At 43.1% G+C, this 26738-nt stretch overlaps 1 protein-coding gene across 1 annotated transcript in view; it reads right to left on the reverse strand.

The window, feature by feature from the left end:
- Positions 1 to 26738, reverse strand: part of LOC124722200 (inhibin beta chain-like) — a 134862-nt gene that overhangs the window by 31903 nt on the left and 76221 nt on the right. The window contains exon 2 of the mRNA XM_047247397.1: positions 8279 to 8517. Coding sequence (XP_047103353.1) covers positions 8279 to 8517 — 239 coding nt within the window. The remainder of the gene's footprint in view (positions 1 to 8278; positions 8518 to 26738) is intronic.

A 26738-nucleotide genomic window follows, 5' to 3' on the forward strand; every position in this document is an offset into this window, starting at 1 on the left:
AGAACCTAGTAGATCAAACAAATCTATATTCTACGCAAGAAAGAACAAGGTAGTCCATAGCCACATCTACAATTGAGGTGTCACAGTTTCTTGGAATCCATATTTTAGCTGGAGTTGTTCCAATGCCAAAGTATAGGATGTACTGGGCTGCTTCTACCTGTTATGAGCAGGAACTATGTCACGAGATCGATTTTGTAAGTTGAGGACTTATTTACACTAAACAATAATGATAACATGGTACCAAGAGAACACAAAGACTATGGCAAATTGTCCAAAATTAGACCTTTTGTCAATCCTCTGAGAAATATATATTTTTTTAAATTGAGCCAGAGGAGTGCAACTCAGTAGATGAGATGATGATCTCGCTGAAGTCTCATACATCTATGCTGCAATATATGAAGAGCAAGTCACACTGATGGAGAGTGAAAGTATTTTCACGGGCTGGAGTAAGTGGCTTTTTGTATGATTTTGAAATATATGTGGGTAAAGGGACAAAAGTGGAAGATGGCCCTTTAGATATGAGTGGTAATGTCATCATGAGGCTTGTAGATAATTTGTCTGAACATCAAAACTACAAATTATTTGTTGACAATTGGTTTGCCTACTATTATTTGGCTATGGAGCTAAAGAAGCTGGGAATCTACATGGTGGGAACTCTGTCAAAGAATCGACTGGCAGAGTGCTCTTTGCAAACAGATTGTTCTTTGAAACAAACTGGTCAAGGGTCTAATGATTACAGATTAGAGACAAATGAGAACATCATGTTGCTAAAATGGTTTGACAATAAGGGAATCCACCTTATTTCTTCATATAAAAGTCAAGAGTCCCTTGAAGATGTAAGACGATGGTCAGTTGCTGCTAAGCAATACGTCAATGCCCCTAGACCTGCCATAGTAAAAGAGTACAACACTTTTATGTGGGGTGTTGACCTACATGACATGCTAGTACAACTCTAGGGAACAAATTTCAAGGGGCATCGGTTCTACCTCGGAATAATATTTCATCTTGTCAACATGACATGTGTTAAGGCGGTCTGTTGTACAGAAGACATTGTGGGCAAAAAATGTAAAATACAGACCACTACTTGATTTTGTCAGTGATATTGCAGAAGGTCTTTTGAAGAGGGGTAATGCAGAACCAAAAAAGAGAGGGCGTCCAGCCAGTTCATCAAGTCCAAATCCAACGAAGAAGAGGAGAACAGGTAAAGCGAATCGTCCAGTTGCTAATGTACACTATGATGTTATAGGCCACTGGCCAGAACACCTCCCTGACAAAGTAAAACGTAAATTGTGGATAACAAGCTATTCTAGGATGAAGTGTATGAAATGCAATGTCTCAGTTTGTCTTAACAAGGATACAAACTGTTTCAGGGATTTTAATGTAATATGTTGATTGTTGCCACGTATTAACTAAAAAAATGTTGCTGTAACAAGAAATTCAAATTTCCATAATTTAATGTGTATTTTGTAAAATGTGCGTAGTTTTGCTTAAATAAAACGTGAGCTGTCAAAAGGAAAAATGTTTATTTTTTTGCTCTCACATGCCAGCCGAAGTGGCCAAGCGGTTCTAGGCGCTTCAGTCTGGGACCGCGCGACCGCTACGGTCGCAGGTTCGAATCCTGCCTCGGGCATGGATGTGTGTGATGTCCTTAGGTTAGTTAGGTTTAAGTAGTTCTAAGTTCTAGGGGTCTGGCCTCAGATGTTAAGTCCCATAGCGCGCAGAGCCATTTGAATCATGTATTTGCTCTCACATGTCACACCATTGTTCCAATGATTTCAACTGGAGTCATTTCAAAAATCTTACACCAAAATATATTTTTCAAAAATACGATTAAAATTCTTACTCACTGTATCCTAAAGATCACATAAATTGAAAGAAAAAAATTTTCAGTGGTAGAATATAATTCAAGTCAGAAAGGATTAATGGTCAGTGTTTCGAACTGTATGTAGACCCTGACTCTTTGGAGTACGAGTTGACGAACCCTGGGGAGACCTAAATTATGTTTTTAACTGGACGCTTCCCCTTTGTTCCTGTCTTGAATTGTATTGCTATTTCTTCCTTAAATTCTTCCTCGGAAATATTTTTGCTCAAGTTGATCTCGTAAAGTTCTTGTAGGAAGTCCTTAACTGTTAATGTAGCAGGTGTCTGATAGACAGCCAGAAGTAGTCTAAGTGTTCGGAGCTCCTCACATTTGTTATTCTTTAGCTGTGCAGTTTTCTCATGATTTTTTTCCATCCTCTTATGTCTCTACTTCCAGAATCACTGTATTTGCTGTAGACCTAATGGTTCAAATGGTTCAAATGGCTCTGAGCACTATGGAACTTAACATCTATGGTCATCAGTCCTCTAGAACTTAGAACTACTTAAACCTAACTAACCTAAGGACATCACACAACACCCAGTCATAACGAGGCAGAGAAAATCCCTGACCCCGCCGGGAATCGAACCCGGGAACCCGGGCGCGGGAAGCGAGAACGCTACCGCACGACCACGAGCTGCGGACTGTCGACCTAATGGCCTCGATTTCGATCTTATCTTGTCTAGGGTTGATAGTCTTGGTTAGGGTTTCTCTTACAGCCTTTACGTCGTGATTATTTGCTGATTTAAACAAAAGTACACTTTCTGTTTGTCTTTAGCTTGTTCAATGTGTTTTTCAACCTTCCTTATTGGTTTATGTGTTATGCCGTCTGCAGTGACTGCCGCAAAAGATAGTGGAACGGGCTTGTTTTCTATTTCAAGTCTTTGATTCTCTTCTTTAAGGTCTGTTGTTTCTTCCTCCAGGCGCTGGATTTGTGCTGCGAATCTGGGGCATTGGCAACGGCCAGTTCTTTCCGCACTCTGTGAGCCTCTTTACGAAGTTGTTCGTTTTGGTCTACTAGTTTACACCGTGTAAGAGCAAACGCCCATATTCTATTTCGTACATTGGCTGAGATTGCAGTGGTTGCCCTCTTCTGTCTTAGTTCGTTTACAAATTCAGGCAATATGTCATCAATTACAGCGATCTTGTCTACTGTTGTCGCATCCAAGTGTCATATCCGCAGAATTACTTCGCCTCACTACACCAGTATTACGTGCGTTATTTTCACCCCTTGACGATGTGGCGCTACCACTGCTGGGACTTGCTACGGCTGCTGCCAGCTCGGGCCAGTGAATTTTTCGTGTCTACGCTTAAACGTGGAGACGAAGTCGGCAAAGTCAAAGAAATGCGACACACACGTCTTAGGTTTTTCAGTGTGCGAATTGTTGAGAGTTAGCGTCGCCTTTGTGTTGACATAAGTCTTCTATGAGTCTAAACAGGCTTCTAAGGTCCACTCGCCTCCCACAATAATGTTTATTAGCAACAGCAGCAGTAGTAGTACGGAGGTATGCTGTCTGCAAGGCCATCGTTTGGTTTCGCTCGCTGAGACAGCCGTCTAGATGCGCGAGGCGAACAAGAACAGCTGAAGGCTGCTGACGCGTCGGTTGCCGTTGCCGTTGACGGGGAAATCGGTGCATTGCTGCGAGGCAAGGCGTGGCGCGGCGTGCTGACGCGTGAGAACCGACTGGCTGATGCGAGAGACCGACAAGCGCAGGGCTGGCGGAAGGGCGGCGAGCCATCCGCTCCCTCGGTGTACAAGCGCCCCGACGTATGAATAACCACAAAACTTTATTCACTCTCCGTATGTAAATCACAATACCTAACGAGTAAGCAATAAACGTACTGAATGAACTTTTCACTCTGCAGTGGAGTGTGCACTGATATGAAACTTCCTGGAAGATTAAAACTGTGTGCCGGACCGAGACTCGAACTCGGGACCGTAACGTCCGTTCTTCCAGGAGTGCCAGTTCCGCAAGTTTCGCAGGAGAGCTTCTGTAAAGTTTGGAAGGTAGGAGACGAGGTACTGGCGGAATTGAAGCTGTGAGGGCGGGTCGTGAGTCGTGCTTGGGTTGCTCTGTTAGTAGATCACTTGCCCGTGAAAGGCATAGGCCCTGAGTTCGAGTCTCGATCCGGCACACAGTTTTAAACTGCCAGAAAGTTTAATAAACACACTGTGTGAAAAAACACTCCCGGCACATGCGAACGTAAACACCAACTGTTCCTGCTCAGTTTTAACCTAAGAAAACTGCATCGAGGTGCGGAGCCACGTCACGGTGTTACCGGCTTGGCAGCCATCTTGGGTGCGAAACGGGAATGTTCAACCTGGTGCATAATTCGGACGATTGCCTTCAATGCTCACGGCGATTTTGCCTGATTGGCATACTGATTCTGGACCCTATGGCGTTCGAACGAAAGCTTTTTGGTCGCCCTCTATGTATAATTGTGTGTGTGTGTGTGTGTGTGTGTGTGTGTGTGTGTGTGTGTGTGTGTGTTCAAAATGGTTCAAATGGCTCTGAGCACTATGGGACTTAACATCTGAGGTCATCAGTCCCCTAGAACTTAGAACTACTTAAACCTAACTAACCTAAGGACAACACACACATCCATGCCCGAGGCAGGATTCGAACTTGTGACCTTAGCGGTCGCGCGGTTCCAGACTGAAGCGCCTAGAAGCGCTCGGCCACACCGGCCGGCTGTGTGTGTGTGTATGTATATGTGTGTGTGTGTGTGTGTGTGTGTGTGTGTGTGTGTGCGTGTGTGTGTATGTATGTATGTGTGTGTGTGTGTGTTTGTGTGTGCGTGTGTATGTGTGTGTTAATGCGGGCGTTCGCAAATGATACTGTGTTTATAGGAATTCACAACGCCAGGAAACCGTAGCGCATTGTAGGAAGACTGCTGAGAATTAATTGTTGTTGCGGCGGCTACCAGCTGATTCTCGCCCTAAACTGATGTGACTCAGTGCCCGTAAACAGTCGGAAAGTCTTCTTATTATTTGATTACACAATCTGACGATTGTTCACTAGAAATTGTCGTTGGAATTACATAACGAGTTGTGTATATCCGGAGCTATTTAAATTGAAACGACGACATAACTAGGAAAAACTGCCAGACTGAAATTCCGTCGAGAAATCCTAAGGAAATACGTTTCATCCACGAAGGAGGTCGTTTACAAAACCATCGTTCGGCCGATTCTTATATTCTGCTCATCAGACTGGGGTCCTTGTTATGTTGGGTTAGTAGCGGGGATATGTACAATCCGAAGAACATCACCAGGTTTCATCAGGGTTCGTTTAATGAGCACGAGGGAGTGAAGAAGATGTTCATCCGACTCCAATGGTAGTCACTGCAAGACAGGCAATGCACGTTAACTCAGAGATCTACTGTTACAATTTTGCGAGCGTACGTTGGAGGAAGTGTGAAGCAGCGTGACACTTCCTCCCACATATCGCGAAATGTCCATGACAGTAACATCAGCGGCGTTCTAACTCTTACAGAGCATAGAACAAGGCACAGTGGAAATGATAGTGTTACACTGCGACATACAACGAAGGTGGCTTGCCAAGTATAGATGTAGATGTAGGTCAAGGGGACAATAACACCATTACCATATTGGGGTGAAGAGGTGCAGCCCAGTATAACGTTAGAAAAGTAAAGCTGTTGTCCCATTCTGCTCAAGTAAGTTTTCAATGACTGCAAAGCCGAGGGGTATTTTCTTCCTATTTCTATCAAATCGACAGGACCAGATGACATTGTCGTTATGACACTCGAATTGTGTACTGAAAGAGTGGATGTTCAATTTTTGTCTACCTATTATGATTTACATTTTTCATGGTGCCGCAAAAGACAAGTCAGCACAAAGCTGTGACGATTCGTAAATTAGACGACAGCTATTTTCGTTTTTCAGCTATGCCCAACAAGAACAACCACCCTGTCCCCTCTTGTTAGAGAAATAAAAGTAAAGTGTGTCCGACGTACCAATTCAAAAAGATTTTTTATGTGAGATAATGAATAAATGTTTAGCTTTCTAGGTAACAAGGGAAACATAACGAAGAAACATTTTTTCTTTATTGTTTTAAGGTGGATGGAGCACCATAAATGAATCGAAAAATGGAGTCTGCACAGGAAAAGGCACGGCTCGTTTCTTGGTTTGTTGAAACGAAGTCAGATACCCAGGTTCAGAGAAATTTCCAAACGGAATACGGGAAACCACCATCCTCTCAGGCAACAAAAAGAAAATGGCACAGGAGCTTCATGGAAACAGGAAGTGAGAATCTGAGGCACCACATAGGCAGGGCAAAGAGAAGTGACGAAGATACGCAGATAATTCGACAGGTTTTCCAGCGTTCACCACGGAAGTCTGTTCGTAAGGCATCAAAAGAACTGAGAATCTCTGGTATGACAATGCACCGGATACTCTGAGAGCGTTTTTATCTGTTCCTCTGAACTTGGGTGTCTGACTTCTTATCAGTAAACCAAGCCATTCACTGTGTCTTTCCCTGTACAGAATCAATTTTTTGATTCATTTGTTGTGTTACAGCCACCGTTCAACAACAAAAAAGACTTTTTTCAGTTATGTTGCTCACGTCACTTGTAAAGGTAAAACAGTTAATCATTATCTAACACAAAAAAATGTTGTTGAGTTGGTGCATCAGCCAAACTTTTTTTCTCAAAGTTAATTAAGGTCGAGTCTTATGACACTGAAATTATAACTTACCTTTTGGGACACCCTGTACAATAGAAGATGTGACAGTGCTGTCAGTGAGTGGTACCGGTGAATGGAAAGATTGAAAAACAAAAACTAAACTATAATCAATTCTTGAGTCGGTTAATTGTAACAATTGAGGAAAAATTCTATGAAAAGGCGTAGTAGCGGCTCGTGCGGGCTAAGAAAATGGGTCTTGAACATGCCCCTATGGTACCACAGACACGTTCTGTAATGAAGTGCAGTGCGTACAATGTATTCACTAGCATGTCAGAAAAAAGATCAATGAATCACAGTGTACCTGTAAATACACTAGTGGCCATTAAAATTGCTACACCACGAATATGACGTGCTACAGACGCGAAATTTAACCGACAGGAAGAAGATGCTGTGATATGCAAATGATTAGCTTTTCAGAGCATTCACACAAGGTTGGCGCCGGTGGTGACACCTACAACGTGCTGACAGGAGGAAAGTTTCTAACCGATTTCTCATACACAAACAGCAGTTGACCGGCGTTGCCTGGTGAAACGTTGTTGTGATGCCTCGTGCAAGGAGGAGAAATGCGTACCATCACGTTTCCGACTTTGATGAAGGTCGGTAATACGGAACGCCGTGCTGCATCCCAACGGCCTCGTATCACTAGCAGTCGAGATGACAGGCATCTTATCCTCATGGCTGTAACGGATCGTGCAGCCACGTCTCGATCCGTGAGTCAACAGATGGGGACGTTTGCAAGACAACAACCATCTGCACGAACAGTTCGACGACGTTTGCAGCAGCATGGACTATTAGCTCTAAGACCATGGCTGCGTTTACCCTTGACGCTGCATCACAGACAGGAGCGCCTGTGATTGTGTACTCAACGACGAACCTGGGTGCACGAATGGCAAAATGTCATTTTTTCGGATGAATCTAGATTCTGTTTACAGCGTCATGAGGATCGCATCCGTGTTTGAGGACATCGCGGTGAACGCACATTGGAAGCATGTATTCGTCATCGCCATACTGGCATAACACCCGGCATGATGGTATGGGGGGCCATTGGTTACACGTCTCGGTCACCCATTGTTCGCATTGACGGCACTTTGAACAGTGGACGTTACATTTCACATGTGTTACGACCCGTGGCTCTTCCCTTCATTCCGTCCCTGCGAAACCCTACATTTCAGCAGGATAACGCACGACCGCATGTTGCAGGTCCTGTACGGGCCTTTCTGGATGCAGAAAATGTTCGACTGCTGCCCTGGCCAGCACATTCTCCAGATCTCTCACCAACTGAAAACGTCTGGTCAATGGTGGCCGTGCAACTGGCTCGTCACAATACGCCAGTCACTACTCTTGATGAACTGTGGTATCGTGTTGAAGCTGCATGGGCAGCTGTACCTGTACACGCCATCCAAGCTCTGTTTGACTCAATGCCCAGGCGTATCAAGGCCGTTATTACGGCCAGAGGTGGTTGTTCTGGGTACTGATTTCTCAGGATCTATGATCCCAAATTGCTTGAAAATGTAATCACATGTCAGTTCTAGTATAATATATTTGTGCAATGAATACCCGTTTATCATCTGCATTTCTTCTTGGTGTAGCGATTTTAATGACCAGTAGTGTAAAAACTAATTAAGAGAAAGCTGTCATCTCTAAATTACAACAATTTCAAACGACAGTGAAATGTATAACTAGTAAATGAAATGGAAAACCCCTGTGAGACAACGTACCTTACCACTCAGGTGCGTGTCATTGGTAAAAGATACAGTGGCCGGCTTGGTTACTTTGAACAGCCAGAGCGTAATGTTCTTGTCAGGGATGCTCCTCAGGTCCTTAGGGAGCGAAGGGCGGAAGGCGACGCGGACCCACAGAGCAGCAGCCTTCACCCGCAGTTCTGGGCCAGCTCCTTCCCCTTCCATTTCTTGAAATCGAGAGAATTCAAGAAGGGTCTGGCCATTTAAGGTGTGACCTGGAAACATAAAGAGTACAGTTGTTAGTTGTCTGGACACATGAACTGTAATTGTTATTTTTATTGTCTAAATACAGACAGCAAGTAAGTAAAAAAAAAAACATATATGATCGTGCCCAACGTAAAGTACTGAGGGACTGGAAAAAAAGCGCAGGTGACGCCTGTATATAAGAAGGGCAGAAAGACGGATCCTCAAAATTACAGACCAATATCCTTAACATCGGTTTGTTGTAGGATTCTCGAACATATTCTCAGTTCGAATATAATGAATTTCCTTGAGACAGAGATGTTGCTGTCCATGCATCAGCACGGCTTTAGAAAGCATCGCTCCTGCGAAACGCAACTCGCCCTTTTTTCACATGATATCTTGCGAACCATGGATGAGGGGTATCAGACGGATGCCATATTCCTTGACTTCCGGAAAGCGTTTGACTCGGTGCCCCACTGCAGACTCCTAACTAAGGTACGAGCATATGGAATTGCCTCCCAAGTATGTAAGTGGCTCGAAGACTTCTTAAGTAACAGAGCCCAGCACGTTGTCCTCGATAGTGAGTGTTCATCGGAGGTGAGGGTATCATCTGGAGTGCCCCAGGGAAGTGTGGTAGGTCCGCTGTTGTTTTCTATCTACATAAATGATCTTTTGGATAGGGTGGATAGCAATGTGCGGCTGTTTGCTGATGATGCTGTGGTGTACGGGAAGGTGTCGTTGTTGAGTGACTGTAGGAGGATACAAGATGACTTGTACAGGATTTGTGATTGGTGTAAAGAATGGCAGCTAACTCTATATATAGATAAATGTAAATTAATGCAGATGAATAGGAAAAAGAATCCCGTAATATTTGAATACTCCATTAGTAGTGTAGCGCTTGACACAGTCACGTCGATTAATTATTTGGGCGTAACATTGCAGAGCGATATGAAGTAGGACAAGCATGTAATGGCAGTTGTGGAGAAGGCGGATAGTCGTCTTCGGTTCATTGGTAGAATTTTGGAAAGATGTGGTTCATCTGTAAAGGAGACCGCTTATAAAACACTAATACGACCTATTCTTGAGTACTGCTCGAGCGTTTGGGATCCCTATCAGGTCGGATTGAGGGAGGACATAGAAGCAATTCAGAGGTGAGCTGCTAGATTTGTTACTGGTAAGTTTGATCATCACGCGAGTGTTACGGAAATGCTTCGGGAACTCGGGTGGGAGTCTCTAGAGGAAAGGATGCGTTCTTTTCGTGAATCGCTACTGAGGAAATTTAGAGAACCAGGATTTGAGGCTGACTGCAGTACAATTCTACTGCCGCCAACTTACATTTCGTGGAAAGATCACAAAGATAAGATAAGAGAGATTAGAACTCGTACAGGGGCATATAGGCAGTCATTTTTCCATCGTTCTGTTTGGGAGTGGAACAGGGAGAGAAGATGCTAGTTGTGGTACGAGGTACCCTCCGCCACGCACCGCATGGTGGATTGCGGAGTATGTATGTAAATGTAAATGTAAATCTTTCAGGTTCTTTCGTAATGAAATGTGCAGTTACCCTAGATGCTATTAGCACTGTTACTAAACTATGTTGCGTATAGCGTGTATACAAAGTAATCGCGAGTAGTGAACTATCAAATGACTCAAGTAATAGTAAGTAGAACAGTATATAGATCAGCTTGGTTCCTGAAGTGTTTAGTTTCTGAGTTAATGCCAATGACTTATTTTCTTACGTATTTCGTTGCTTCTTGAAAGTAACTTTGATATCAAATGTACCCATAGCCGAAGACAATAATGCATATGTGTTCCATGCTAATCGATTAGTGGGCAGCTTGTCCGAATCGCGCTTGCAGGAGACATTTAAACCGCTGGTATCAGACTGGTAAGGGGAAGAGAGGTGGTAACGTAAAGTATCACCTGACGTTCTATGAAAAAATGCGTTTTTAACCATCAGCCGTTTATTTTAAAACATAAATGTCGACCGGTTTCGGTCATGGACCACCTTCACAGGAAGTAAGATGAAAACAGATAAGGTAAAAACACATTTCATTTCCATTTAGACTGATATAACGTCAATAATGTCATAATGAGTAATCACAATCAATAGTCAAGTACAGCACTTCCAGAAGCCACGAATACGATTCACAGTGATTAATGTCACTAGGCTATGCACGGTTGGCAGTGGCGTGTTTGTTGCTGTTAGAAGTACATCTACATGACTACTCTGCAATTCACATTTAAGTGCTTGGCAGAAGGTTCGTCGAACCACAATCATTCTATCTCTCTACCATTCCACTCCCGAACAGCGCGCGGGGAAAACGAACACCTAAACCTTTCTGTTCGAGCTCTGATTTCTCTTATTTTATTTTGATGATCATTCCTACCTATGTATGTTGGGCTCAACAAAATATTTTCGCATTCGGAAGAGAAAATTGGAAACTGAAATTTCGTAAATAGATCCCGCCGCGACGAAAAACGTCTTTGCTGTAATGACTTCCATCCCAATTCGCGTATCATATCTGCCACACTCTCTCCCCTACTACGTGATAATACAAAACGAGCTGCCCTTTTTTGCACCCTTTCGATGTCCTCCGTCAATCCCACCTGGTAAGGATCCCACACCGCGCAGCAATATTCTAACAGAGGACGAACGAGTGTAGTGTAAGCTGTCTCTTTAGTGGACTTGTTGCATCTTCTAAGTGTCCTGCCAATGAAACGCAACCTTTGGTTCGCCTTCCCCATAATATTATCTATGTGGTCTTTCCAATTGAAGTTGTTCGTAATTTTAACACCCAGGTACTTAGTTGAATTGACAGCATTGAGAATTGTACTATTTATCGAGTATTTTTCCTTATGCGAACCAAATCGTGAGATCTAAGAGTGTCAGTATCACCATTAGCTAACTCAAGGGGTATAAGTTTGCAAGGCAGCTCACACAAATTTTCTTCAGCATTTCTCTGTACAACACTATTGACACTCTGAACATTATATCACACCCCCTCGTACACTTGTATCTATTAACGGGTCACTTATGGAAACGGAACTTATAACCGTCTGTCATCAACAGTGTCTTGCCCTTTTCGCACTAAGTTGACACAAAGTCATGGGACAGCGATATGCACATATTCAGCTGACGCTAGTATCGCGTGTACAAGGTATAAAAGGGCAGCGCATTGACGGAGGCGTCATTTGTACTCAAGCGATTCACGTGAATAGGTTTCCGACGGGTATTAACAGACTTTGAACACGGAGCTGTAGCTGGAGCTAGACGCATGCGACGTTTCATTTCGGAAATCGTTAGAGAGTTCAATATTCCGAGGTTCACAGTGTCAAGAGTATGCTGAGAATAGTAAATTTCAGGTATTACCTCTCACCGCGGACAACGCAATGGCTGACGTCCTTCACTTAACGACCTAGAGTAGCAGCGTTTGCGTAGAGCTGTCAGTGCTAACAGACAAGAAACACTGCGTGAAATAACCAAAAACATTAGTGTGGGACCTGCGACAATGGGATCTCTTAGGTCAGTGCGGCGAAATTTGGCGTTAATGGGGCTTGGCAGCGGATTATAGATACGAGTGCCTTTGCTAACAGCTTGATAACGCTTCCAGCGCCTCTACTGTGCTCGTAACCACATCGTTCGGATCCTTGACGACCGGAAAACCGTGGTCTAGTCAGATGAGTCCCGATCTCAGTTGGTAAAAGCTCATGGTATGGTTCGACTGTGGCGCAGACCCCAGGAAGCCATGGACCTTAGTTGTCAATAAGACACTGTGCAATCTGGTGGTGGCTCCGTAAGGATGTGGGTTGTGCTTACATGGAATGGACTGGGTTCTCTGGTCCAACTTAACCGATCACTGACTGGAAATGGTTATGTTCGACTACCTGGAGACCATTTGCAGCCATTCATGGACTTAATTTTTATGTATTGACAATGCGCCATGTCATCGGGCCACAACTGTTCGCAATTGGTCTGAAGATCATCCTGGACAATTCGATCGAATGATTTGGTCACCCAGAACACCCGACATGAATCTCATCGAGCCTTTACGGGACATAATAGAGAGGGCAGTCTGCACCGGCAACATTTCCACAATTATGGGCGGCTATAGAGGCAGATTGGCTCCTTGTTTCTGCAGAGACTTTCAACGACTTGTTTGACCCATGCCCGTCGAGTTGCAGCGCCACACCATTGGAAAGGTGGTCCGACACGATATCGGGAGATATCCCATGACTTTAGTCACCTCCACCGCTCATGCACAGTGCAGTGATTGACCTATCTGAGTGGCGGAGAAGGGGAGCAGCGAAGCGCCGTCAGGGCTCAACATGCCGAAAGTGGAAATCAAGTCGTCCACTATTTGACCGCAGGGGGACGCACAGATGCAGAGACGGTATTTGAAAAACTTTCTTTTTGTTTTATTCGAAATTACCTGAGCACGGACGCAGTGAAAATCACGACATACCGAAACCCTCATCACCAACGATTGGAAAAAGGAAAGTAAGCAGAGCCTTCATACAGGCCTCTAGCTCTGAGGAAATACAATTTCATTTTCAATTCGCTTTTTATAAAACAATGAGTTCCTTAACACTGTGGAATTCGATTATCTTCAATATACATCATCATCAATGAACATGAATCTTTAGTGTGAATCACACATGGCTAGCAACAAAATGGAGGAAACGTTTTAGTTGTAGTAAAGCGACTCCATGTCAGCTGGCTTTGTGACACGTATATGTTTAACACCTGTAGCCGCAGTTGTGGAAATTGGCAGTCTCTTTGAGTAATCCTTTCATTGTCTTCCTTCTAGGCAAGGATGCTCCAAGAACTTTTTTCGGATTTAGTCTTTGAGGTTTCTTTGTTCGGTGAGAGAAGTAAAAGAAATGCATCTCCCACGAAAATCGGCGGCGCGGCGCTAGCGACAGAGTCGGCAGCGACGCAGAGCGACAACAAAGGAGCCGCTTCCACATCCGTGGAGCGGCGCCGTGTCCTTTAAAGCTGGCTGACGTAGCTCAGGCGGCCGGAACCATGCGTTGCTGTCTGAAGTTGTCGCCCGGTGCCGCTTTCGGCTGTTCATCCCATACGGCGTTTCCTACCCTCTCTGCACAAAACTTGAGTACGGAATATGAGTGTCTTCAGCATCAGACTTACTTAATGAAGGGCTTGTTATAAATGTGAATCAAAAGTCTGTAGAAGCCTGTCACTCTTATCAAGAATCTGTTATGTAAATTTATGTGTAAAATAAAGATTTTACCACAGCAGCTTTCAGTGCAAATTAATAATTGGCTGAGTGAGGCGTAGTGCGCTCAACCTTGGGAGTCGTTGCACGCCTTGCGCCCGCCTGTGCTGACACGACGACAAAATACTGTAAACCAATCATAATAGTCTTTCCTTGAAGGTGATTGACTATCAAAATTTTTTTATTTCTTTATTTACTTATTGGCCTCTGGGTACCAAAAGTCGAACGAAGGGGTTCAAGACACTGTTGCTGAATAAGGCTTCTACGAGAATCGTAAAAGATCACCCAACGACAGCATTCACTTGAAATTTGTTCACAACACTATGTTTCAAATACTCATTGTAAACAAACTACACGGCTAGTTTCTGAGCAGTCATTGTTTCAACAACAACAAATGACTCATTTTAAAACAATATTAATGTAAGATCTGAATAGCCCCATCTCGTGGCCGTTTGACGATCCTCGCAGCTCCTATATTAACGACTGTCAGCGGCAGATCAGGACCGTCTCGATCTTCTTTTCGAGAATTCCTCTTCCCGCGATCTTCTGTAAAGACTTAGCGCTGCAGCTATTCCTTCAGTCATTTTATGTCCGCTTCCATCATCTTTTCTTCTTCTGCTGTCTTTCTTGCTAGCGATCTGAAACACATAATAAAGTTACATCTGCATCTACATATATGCCCTGAAAGCCACCATACGCTCCTTCCTTTTCCACATGCAAGTAGGTCGAGGAAAAAACGTCTATCTATATGCCCCCGTATGAATCTTTAGAGTGAATCACACAGACTAGCAACAAAATAGAGAAAACGTTTTAGTTGTAGTAAAGCGACTCCATGTCAGCTGTCTTGGTGACACGTATATATTTAACATCTGCAGCCGCAGTTGTGTTTCGTGCTCATGGTCCTTAAGCGAAATGTACGTTGGTGGCAATAGGGTCGTCCTGCAGTCAACTTCAAATGTCGGTTCCCTAATTTCTCTCAATAGCGTATCGCGAAGAGAACGTTGGCTCCCCTCCAGAGAGTCCCATTTGAGTTCTCGAAGCAACTCCGTAATACTTGCGTGTTGCCCGAACCTACCGGTAACAAATCTAGCAGCCCGACTCTGAATAGCTTCGACCTTTTCCTTTAACCTTAGATGGTGAGAACCCGTAACACTTGAGCAGCACACAAGAATGGGTCGCACTGGTTCTCTGTACGTGGTGACCTTTATAGATGAACTAAAGTTACCTAAGATTCTCACAGTAAAGCGAAGTCGACCTTTCGGCTTCTCTACAACCTTCCTTACATGCTCGTTCCATTTCATATCGCTTAGTAAAGTTTTGCTTAGATATATAATCGGTGTGATTGCGTCAAATAGCACACTACTAATGCTGCATTCGAACATTACGGGATTGTTTTTCCTATTCAGTTGAATTAATTTACTTTTTTACATTAAGAGCAAGCTGCCATTCATCACAGCAACTAGAATTTAGTCTAAGTCATCTTGTGTCCTCCTACAGTTACTCAATGGCGATACCTTCCCGTACACCACAGGGTCATCAGAAAACAGCCACAGATTGCTGTTCACTATGCCCGTCAAATCATTTATGTATATAGAGAATAATAATCACACTTCCCTGTGGCACTTTTGACGATACCCTTGTCTCTGATGAACATTCGGTGTCGAGGACAATGCACTGGGCTCTTTTATTTAAGGAGCCTTCGAGCCACTCACATAATTGCGAAACCAATCCGTACGCTCGAACCTTCGTTAACAGTCTGCAATGGGGTGTCATCTCAAGCGCTTCCCGGAAATCTAAGAATATGGAACCTGCCTGTTGCCCTTTATGCGTCGTTCACAGGAAATCATGTGAGAAAAGGGCAAGCTGAGATTTGCACGTGCTGATATGTGGACAGAAGCTTTTCTGTATCAGGAAAATTTATTGTATTCGAACTCAGAATGTGTTCAAAATTTCTGAAGTAAACCGATGTTAAGCATATTGGACTGTAATTTTTCGGATCAGTTCTTTTAACTTACATTAGTCTATAACTATGGCGTGCTGAGAAGTAAAGCCATCAAGTTTTTATGTGAAAACCCGTAAAGCTTTTTAAATAAAACAAACGTTATTAACTTTCTGCATCTTTATGCTTCACCACTATATTTGTTTCTCAAATAGTCACCCTGTTAACGAACACATTTCTCCAAACGAGAGTCCGGTTTGTTAATGCCACCACTGTAGCATGTTTGATTTTGCTGACTGAACCACGACCTCACCTCTAGTTGCACCGCTTCATCACTATGAAGGTTAATTCCTTGAAGAAGCTCTTTAAATTTTGGAAACGGATGAGAATAACACTGGACCAAGTCGGGACTGTATGGAGGATGATCGATGACAGTGAAACCCAGGCATCGCATTTTTGCAGATGTCGCACCGTTCGTGTGTGGTGTGGCATTGCCATGCTGCAGGGGAGGGTGCTCCATGTGTCCATGTGCGGACGGATTCGTCGAATTCGAAACTCGATTATAACAATCTGCATCTCACGCGCCGAAATAGTTACGTTTCAAACCGCCGTAGTACAGGCTACAATTCGGAGCCCTCTAGCGGCAGAGGGCTACAAATATGTAGACATGAAGAATAAAGATGTAGGATGTTAATAAAGTTTGCTTTATGTAAAAAGCTTTAAGAGTTTTCACATTCAAAATTCGTAGGCATTACTTTTCAGCACGCCCTCGTACAAGAGCTTGTTATTCCGCCAGCAAGTGTGGCCATCTGATGATGTGACGCTGCACCTTGTTGTCCAGGTTGTGGATGTATCGTGTCCGTGCCGTCTTATATTTCTCGTTGAAGTCACAGGCCGAAATGAGAGAAAATCAACCTCCACTGAAATATAATATGACATAAGCCAATTTTTTACATATTGAGGTTTCCTCTTTCTTTGTTGGTATTTTTTGATCTGGTGTGCTAGCCTATAACAAGCAAAAAACTATATTTCACACACCGCTTTAAATAAAAGAAACGATGGTAGTCGTAGAATTTAGACATATTGCATCTTTATTACTAGCCAAATGAATAATTACTCGATGTAATAAATCTACAAATGTAATACATTGGAAGGAAAGGACTGGTCAGAGGGTCAGAACTATACAATGCTGTATGTATATTGCGTGAATGATTCTGGCATATTTGGGTAATCAGATATAATTAGAATATAATTGACTGACACCTCGTTTATGATAATGACTACACGCATCTGCGTGCTATTAATGTTTATGTGTATGTTACGCAAATATTGATTTATGCATTCTTTCTAAATATTCTTAAATTTCGTAGTGCAATTGTCGGCTAAGTGAAATTAGTTTGTGGCATTGATGCAAGCATTTTAGTGTATCTGGAATTCTGTAGGCTGCGGAACTATATTTTCAGATTTTTGGTCGCTAACACGACTCGTACCTGCACAGGCGGCCGGTGACTGCAGCCACCCCCTCGACCCCCCCCCCCCCCCCCCTTCCGCCGCCACACACACATCTTTACAACGCACTGTTGCTGCCACCCTTACAACAAGTGCAGCTGACAAATCTAGTGTTTAAGATCCAGTCCAGTATAGATAATGCCAATAACAAACGATATCCAAATTTGGAGCAGATGTTGAGAACGAATCTGCGGGAAGAAAAATCGCATAGTGAGTAACATAAGGAAATTCATATTTGTAACACTGTGTCGTTAATGGCTCGAGCCGCGCCGGGCACAAAAAGTGTATCCTGTGTCGCCACTCACTTTGCCTGGTGAGACTTGGTGGTGGGACATGGAAACCATCTCCGTACGAGTCGGTTTGAGTCCGGAAAAGCCGATGTGCGTGAAATGAAACGTTTTAAAGAGAACCAAATCAATGCCTTTAGGCTCGTGAAATGCTCGTTGCTCAGTAACGACATATCTACACTGCAGGCTATTAAAACTGTAACACTATGGATTGGACGCAAAAATCAAACTGTCATGAAGTATACGTACGTAACTGTATGTGCAAATGATTAGCATTTCCGGGCAACGGCACAATGTAGGCAGGAGTGACACCATCTACAGTCAAGTAAAGATTATGCAGCTACTTTCTCGTTCAGGAATGTCATTAAGATGCTATTTGTTCTTGAGAAGATCGTATAATACCTCGTGTGAGAAGGAGAATCGTCTAGTAGCGCGTGTCGGAATTCGACAGCGGCATGATCTTGGCCTATCGAGGCTGCAGTTAATCGTTGCGTGATATTGCTGATCGTGTTCTTCAGGATACCACGAATATCATGCGAATGTGGAACCGAGGGTCTTAGAGGGCCATACAAAACCTCAATGACCCGAACCTACTCGAGCCTGAAATAAATAGCCAATTAGTTCTCTCAGCCATGCGGGATCGTACACCTGCGTCACGTACCTTGAGTGAGGAAATGGGCTTGTTTGCAGCAAGACAAGTAACCATACGGACAGTGCGACAACGTCTGGAGTGGACCCTGGCCAGTCACTACGATTGATAAACTATGACACTAATCTAAAGCAGTACGAAATGACGTTATCGTATCTGTGATCCAAGCTCTGTTCGACTCAAATTCCACCCATTTTGAACCATTGTAGCTGCCAGAGGTAGAAGTTCTGTGTGATAAATTTCGCACCGTGTAGCCCCCAAACAACCGACGTATTAACTCACATATTCTTCCTGCTTTACTCTCTATGCACAATAAGTCACACTTGCTTATTTGCTATCTACATCAACACTCCACATTCCACCTGACAATGGGTCCCGGAGATTACTTCTAATACCACCATCTGATCCCCCTCCCCTTTTCCATTCGCGAATGGTGCTTGCGAAGCATAATCCTTTGTATAAGCTCTAAGTTCTTGAATTTTCTAGCTGTGGTCATTTCGCGAGACACTGTGTTCAATAATATTCACAAATGAGTGAAAGAACCATCACCTCCACCATTTTAATTGATTTCCCTCAACAGGTTGTATGTATTCATTTGATCAGGAATAATGAAGTAGTGTGCATTAAAGGTATTCTCAGTATGCATCTCTTATCTACGAGTATTATTATTTATTTATCAGTATGAGGAAGATGCCCACAAACAACTCTGGTGATTGAAGCTACGAGAGACAGGTTGTGTGGCGTGGTCTACAGTTAATAAATTCGCAGTGCTTAGTTTCTGGTAGTATGGAGTTTGATGTGTTTTCACTGAGCATTTCCCCTGATAGTGACTTGTTGTTTTTGATCTCTACCAGGGACTTGCTCATAAAAGGTGACTGTTCTTTGTCCGTTTCTGGGATGGTTGTGTCTTTTGTTGAGCAGGTGCAGGATGTGTCTTTCTGTTCAGCTACATTACCGTTTTGTTTTTCGTAGTGACTGTGTGCGCTCCCACCGTAGACAAAACGAACTGGTGTAGTATAGGGTCTACTTTTGGTTGTATTGTATTCTGCTTGTTGCGCGGGTAGTGTGCAACTGCCTTTGTGTCTGCCTGTGGTGTTGGATTTCTTGTGAACTCAGTGACATCTTCATCTGTGCTGTTTTTTCTATTATCTTTTTCTTTTCTACTTGTGATTCTGTTTCAATTATTATTATGGTGTTTCCTGTTGACCTGACTGATTTTATTTTTAATTTGTCTTGCTTGGGGTTCATTGTTTTCTTGATGGTTTCTCTAGTGGTTCTCGCATCTTGGTTAGTTTCTGATTTAAAGAAAAGTGTGCTGGACTGTTTAGCTTTTGCTTGGTGATTGGTTTCCTGTACTTTGCTTTTAGGTTTTGCAATCGGACCGGCAGCCGCAACCGCTGCAAATGAGAGTGAGACAGGTTTATTTTCTGACTTAAGTCTCTGATTTTCGGGTTTTAGTTCCGCTATTTCTTGTTCCAATCGCTGAATGCGTTCCTGGGCATCTGGTGCGTTTTCAGTTCTGAGCTCTTCATTTTGTAGTTACTTTTCTATTCCGCGATCGGTATCTGCCACTTCGACGTTCGTACAACGTATGAAATGAGGGCCGTGTTACGATCTTCGGTGGTGAAACATTTCTGGAGACCGAATTCAGTATTTCGGCCTTTTCTCTGTTATCTTCCGTTTCGGTGCCAGTATGGTCACTGAGTGAGTGATAGATGATTTTGCCCCACTTATGATTTTACATACGACAAAAGCCTCTTACGGTTTTTACTCGGATCCGTTGCAAAGTTTTACTTTAAAAGTCATTGAACGCTTCTCTCATTGCTCTCCTTACGGTCATTTTCACTTCGTTCAGCTTTTGTTTGGGGGGTTAGTTTAGTGGAGGTAGCCCAATTGACCTGTCTTCCCACCAAAATTCGCCATCTTGAATGACATCACGACCTCCATCTTGGATGGCGCTATCCGATAACGCCACGGCCGCCATCTTGGATAATGGTACTTGGAGTGACACCTCCCTAGCCCCCTACTTCCATCTTACAGGAAATGTCCAGTGGCACATTTGTTTCTGCAGTTTTCATTGCGAACAATTGCGCCGACGTTCCAAAATGTCGGTGGGTGCATATCAGTGGCGAAATATCGTCTTATGATTCAAGTCTTAACTGCTACAAATCTTATTATGTCGGGGATGATCCTGCAGTTTGGCTGTTCACTGAGTTTCAAAAACTTTCATGGATAGTTGATAAGGCTTACAGCACCAACATTTCCATGACCAAACCGAAAGAATGAAAATTTGTACAATAACGCAGTTGACTAACATATTTGTGGGATGCCGTTAGATAGAAAAACAGACATACCTGTCGTCTTATGCGTAAGTTCTGTGGCGCAGCCTACAATACATGCAATTTGAAGTACCAGCTACGAAGGCACATACTCATTTTCTTCCACAATTTAAGCGGGTATGACACTCACTTTCTTGCTGAGCACTTGGCTGATTTCAGCATGAAGAAAGAGCAGGCCAACGTCCTGCACGAGAATGTTGAAAAATATATTTCATTCTCCAAACAAATGGCGCCAGGAATTACACTCTGCTTCCTTCACACCCTACGTTTCACGTAGGCACCGCTCCAGAAAGTGGTTGAAACTCTACCTTGGGAGAAATGCACATCACTTGAGCTGAATTTCTCCACGAGGAAAAGTTCCAACTTTGAACTAGGAAGGGGTTTTCCCATTTGAGTACCTGGATAGTATTGCAAAACTCAACAAAACCAGGCTGCCTGATATTACACAAGGCTTTACATGGACACAGACATGCATTTGCTCGCAGCCGTTTTCGGGAAAAATTCCCGAGTCTATGCGTGACCACATATTCTCTGGATCCTGCCTTTTATTACGCAGTACCTAGGCTGTTTTGGGATGCTATGCTCAAGACAAAAAGCACAGCATCGAATTATTGACCGATGCTGACATGTTTCTTTTCATTGAGCGAGGGATATATGGGGGACTTTGCCAATGTGTCCATAGGCACGCCAACGCATATAACCCACCGATGGGTGACAGGTTCAATGCTTGATTTGAGATATGTCATGTACCTGAATGTAAATAGCTTACATGGGCAACAATCACTGCTGCTGATTCTGATGTGGGGTATAGGGTAGAGGCAGAACTCGTGCGCCCTGTTAGTTTGCAAGATACGCAGGCTATTTTTCCACTGTGTTCAGAGCAACTAGTTCTGTGAGGAGGTTCAACCCCAAAACTAATGACAACACTGGGGAATAAGCAGAGATATATTATTAATTATCATAATCTCCAAAAGTACCTCAGTTTTGGGGTGGGGCTGGTTAGAATTACACTGGCTAATTTCTACAAGCAATCCCCCAGGTTCAAGGAGTATATTGATTTGAATACGAGACAGAGAGATTCACCAACGTGTAACTTTGAGAAAGATTTTTATAAATTAATGAATAATTCAATTTTGTACACATCAATGCAGAATTTGGGAGAGCGGCGTGACATTTTGATTACAACCAAATGGGTTAGGCGCTGGGGCATATGAAAATGTATCACCACACCAAATTTTAAGCAGGTCATCATATTCAATGAGAACTTTGTTGCTGTGGAGATGGTGAAGACTGCAGTAGAGTTTATGAAACCTATTTATGTGGGGATGTGCAGATTAGACTAATCCAAAGTCCACACGTACCACTTTCATTATGTGTTTGTGAAAAATCATTTTGCATATCCTATCCTTATCAAAGACGAGGCAAATGGACTGCCAGTTGTGGAGTTAGTAGGTCTGCAATCAAGAAGGTATGTGTATCGCACATTGGAAGGTGCCACACAGAAGTGGGCTGAGGGTGTGCATTGTATGGCATCGAGGGCTCTCTCTATTGACGACTATTTGCAGTGCCTGTACACCTGTGTTCATGGTTCTGCACAGCAGCCACTGCATATGATATGGTAAACTAGTATTCAGACGAGGGGACATTAGTTGTACACTATGCTGCAATCTAAAATCGGCCCATCGCCTCATGATGATAGAAGGGTAATCTTGATGATGGGATTGTAACTCGCAAGTACTCACACTATTCACTTGTAGTGAGAGTAGTGATGTGGAACTCTGACTGAGTGAGAGGGAGAGAATGAGTGTGTGTGTGTGTGTGTGTGTGTGTGTGTGTGTGTGTGTATGTGTGTGTGTGTGTGTGTGTGTGTGTGTGCGTGCGTGTTGTGAGAAAAAAGTAAAAACAAAAGAAAAATGATTTCAAAGTGTTATAAAGCATAAACAAATGCATGTCATCTAAATATTTATTCATGTGCACTGCATGTGTACTGCGTACATACATGTGGATATATCTACACACCATGTACATCATCTAAATACGATAGTTTTTATGTTTCATCTGCTGCTAGCTGTCCAAGACTGTTTAGTTTTTAGGTGTATGTAGCTTAGAGGGCATCAAATTTTTGTAAAACCTATACTATTGGGACTGTGGAATTTGGTTGTAGTAGAAAAGTATCTTCATAAAATTTTTCGGCGTGGATTTATACATCTGTAAAATTGTAAATATTCTCACCCAGTACTACTGGAAAGTTGGTATTCTCAACCAGTTTACTGCTGGGGGGTTCTTTTTTCCGTCACTATCAGTAACAGTGGGGATGTTAAAAGCCTCTCTGCACTGAAATATCACAGTCAAGAAATGAACTGTGCCTCAAGAACTGAACTATATCTCAAAAATCAAATTGTATCTGTCTGAATTGAATAAATGAAAAAATTCGTTAACATATGTATTTTTTGTTGTTATTTACAAAACACTATCTGTTATTGCCTTGTTTATAAGAAGGGTGTACGGTACACAAATGACATTTGTTTTGAACATGAAGGTGAAGTTGAACATGGAAAATGATAAACACATCAAAAAAAGTTTTACGTCACCCCATTTCCCAGAACTCCTGAAGATAGCCGTTGACTATGGATATTGTATCACAGACATTGTCCTTTTGACTGTTCAGAGATGTCACTAAACCCGCCCAAAGATATGAACAACCATGCATGAGCAGCGCCTGTTAGATGGAGGAGTCCGACAGACAATTTGTTCCAGTCCTTCCACCAGGAAGGAGGTGTAGTGCCTAGACGGTCAATGCCGCGGTTCGATCGCGTCCGCATCGTTACTCCGTGCCACCTGCTCACCGGTGTTGTGCAACAGGCTGTATAAATGAACTGCTGCTGCGACCTACCCACAGCATTCCACAATGATATCTCAAGGTGTGAACATCATTGCAGACACTCGGTATTTCTGTGATGATGAGTGTTGACAGTTCATGTTTAAATATGATGAATTTGTAGTGTACACAAAAGATGCAGATATTATGAAGACATTCTCAGCAAACATTGTATCACTGAGGTCTTTCAAGAATGTGATGTGTGCTAAAACACAGAGGAGTGCAAAGTAGTGAATACGTTTCTATGGTGGAATTCAATGTAATAATCGTGGCATACCCTATAAAGATGTGGTGTCGTCGCTCTCATTATTTCACCACACAGATACCATCATCTTCATGAAGAGGTAGGAGAATATTGCATAGATGCATTGAATCTACAGGTTTACTGCTATTCAAGATTTACAATTGTACGGGCGTTCTGCTCTCCATCGACTCAAGGCAAAGAAGAAGATGCGTGAAAATATTGTTGTGTCGAAAATGTAAAATTGCTTTTAAGTTGGATGAAAAATTAACGATTTTTTCGTCTCACAGACCGTGTGTGATTTCTCTTCACCCTGTTCCAACTTTTGTAGTATACAGTTTTACCCAGAAAGTATGTCTATGGTTTTCTTTAAGCATGATAGATATAATTTTAGATATTTTTCCTGTATTTTTTGGAAGCAGACACAGTCACATGTCACCTGCTCCAATAAGCCAATACATGGAACACGACAAGCACTATCCTAGGCAACCATTATATGTACACACATCAAAAAAAGTTTTGCAACAGCTCGATTCCAAGAGTTTCGGAACCTGTACAGAAAATTGGAATAGAGATCAACATAAACATCACTTCTGCCCTCTTTATTGCTGATGAAAACCACACAATGCTTGTTGTACCACCACGCAGCGAGACTTTCAGAGATGATGGTCCAGACTTCTGTACTCACCAGTACCTCTAATACCCAGTAGCACGTCTTCTTGCATAGATGCATGCCTTTATTCGTCGTGGCGTAATATCCACAAGTTCATCAAGGCACTATTGGTCCAGATCGTCCCATTCCACAACTGCGATTCGACGTAGATTAGATTAATACAATGCAGTAAACTGGAGCAGCTTATATTTACAGAATTAACACGATGTCAGAATGAAACACTGTTATGCACTATTAAGAAATTTATGATACACAAAATACCTGATCATGACTGTTGTGACCAAGTGTTGTCAAAACTGAAATCTAACAGATATTTTTACTTAAGCTGGCTCATCTATGGAGTAGATCCCTCAGAGTGGTTGCTGGGTCACGTCGTCCATAAACAGCCCTTTTCAAACTATCCCAGGCATGTTCGTAGGGTTCATGTCTGGAGAACATGCTAACCACTCTAGTCGAGCGATGGCGTTATCCTGAAGGAAGTCATTCACAAGATGTGCTGGATGGGGGCGCGAATTGTCGTCTATGAAGACGAATGCCTCACCAAAACGCTGCCGATATGGTTGCACTATCGGCCTGAGGATGGGATTCACTTATCATACAGCCATTATGGCGCCTTCCATGATCACCAGTGGCGTACGTCGGTCCCAACTAATGCCACCCCAAAACAACAGGGAACCTCCACTTTGCTGCACTGCCTGGACAGTGTGTCTAAGGCGTTCAGCTTCACGGGGCTGATTCAAAACACGTTTTCGACGATTGTCTGGTTGAAGGGATATGCAACACTCATCGGTGAAGAGAACGTGATACCAATCCTGAGCGGTCCATTCGACACGTTTTTGGACCCATCTGTACCGCGCTGCTTGGTGTCGTGGTTGCAAAGCTGGACCTCACCTAGGAAGTCAGGAATGAAGTTGTGCATCATACAGCCTACTGCGCACAGTTTGAGTCGTAAAACGACGTCCTGTGGCTGCACGAAAAGCATTATTCAACATGGTGGCGTTGCTGTCAGCGTTCCTCCGAGCCATAATCCGTAGGTAGCGGTCATCCACTGCAGTAGTAGCCCTTGGGCGGCCTGAGCGAGGCATGTCATCGACAATTCCTGTCTCTCTGTATCTCCTCAATATCAGAGCAACATCTCTCTGGTTCACTCTGAGACGCCCGGACACGTCCCTTATTGAGAGCCCTTCCTGGCACGGAGTAACGATGTGGACGCGGTCGAACCACGGCAATGACCGTCTAGGCACTACACCTGGCACACGATCATGTAGAAATAGTGCATATGCTGTAGTGTATTACTGGAAATTTGTCGAAGATTCAAATTCAGTTTGTACATCTATAGGTCCAGATTTAATTATCTCGTTCCATTCTGTTTTGAACAGTCTATTACGGTGATTGCTGCTAGCTCCTTGAATTTCCTCTCCACAATATGAAGCACGGAATCTTGCGTACATATCATATGCTAGATTGTATACATTCTCGTCCCACTGCAAGTGTAAACTATCATACGGGCAGAATTCGGAGTTCAGGTAGATTCTGTCATTACTTAACTTGAAATTTCAAATTTGGTGGGATTATTCACTATATTCCCTCTCCTATTGGTGTGAAACGCAACTATGATGAGCCTGGGCGTCTCGAGTTGAGTGGAGGTTTTATTAGATCATCTTTATCTGCTTACAGTTGGTAGCACTGGGTACTCGAAAACTTTCACAAATGGAATGATAACAGTGGAAATACACCAGCATTTAGAACATTTGAAAGCTTAAAACGCTTCTCATCTGATACTCTGATGTGTGGCATTTTGTATATTTTACTGATGGTGATCTCTTTCTCCTATTGAGCTCCTTAAATGTATGAGTTGTTATCCATTGCACTCCATACCAGAATAAGTTCCAGTTTAGCATTCAGAACAATTTGGTGCACGTCCTCAAAGTATCCCATAATCAGTTTTAAAGTTATACATGCAATAAATCTCTTGTACTCTTCTACTGTTTTATGCATTGGCTCATCAATGAACCGTCCAGAATTTTCTAAATCGTTCGCATCTGAGGGAGAAATAGAGACACATTTTAACAGTTGATGTTGACCCTATATTACGTGTGTGGTCAATCTCCACCCCAGTAAGTTCATCTGTTATCTCATGCGACAGGAACACTACAGCATTACATGTGAGGTTCGATGCCACCGTAGGAGCACCATCCCTTTCTGTAAACGATCCTTCAAGATATATTAAACTCTTCCATGGGAGCATTAAAGCCTCTTGGTGTTGGCTGACAATCGGAATTTCATCATTCTTGTTAAATGTGGTTGATGCATAAGGTTTAATCCATAAGTATTCCTGTCGTTTAATACATGCATCATGTTCCATTAGGCTAGTTATGTAGAACGGCGTGATTGTGCGGCTTCAGACCTACTGATTTAAGAAACTCATAGATTGCATTTGTTATCACTTTGCCCTTGTGCAGTCAAATGCCACACTGTGCATTGTGCTCTTTGGTATTATA

Source organism: Schistocerca piceifrons, chromosome X (assembly GCF_021461385.2).
Source record: "Schistocerca piceifrons isolate TAMUIC-IGC-003096 chromosome X, iqSchPice1.1, whole genome shotgun sequence".
NCBI classification, from domain to species: domain Eukaryota; kingdom Metazoa; phylum Arthropoda; class Insecta; order Orthoptera; family Acrididae; genus Schistocerca; species Schistocerca piceifrons.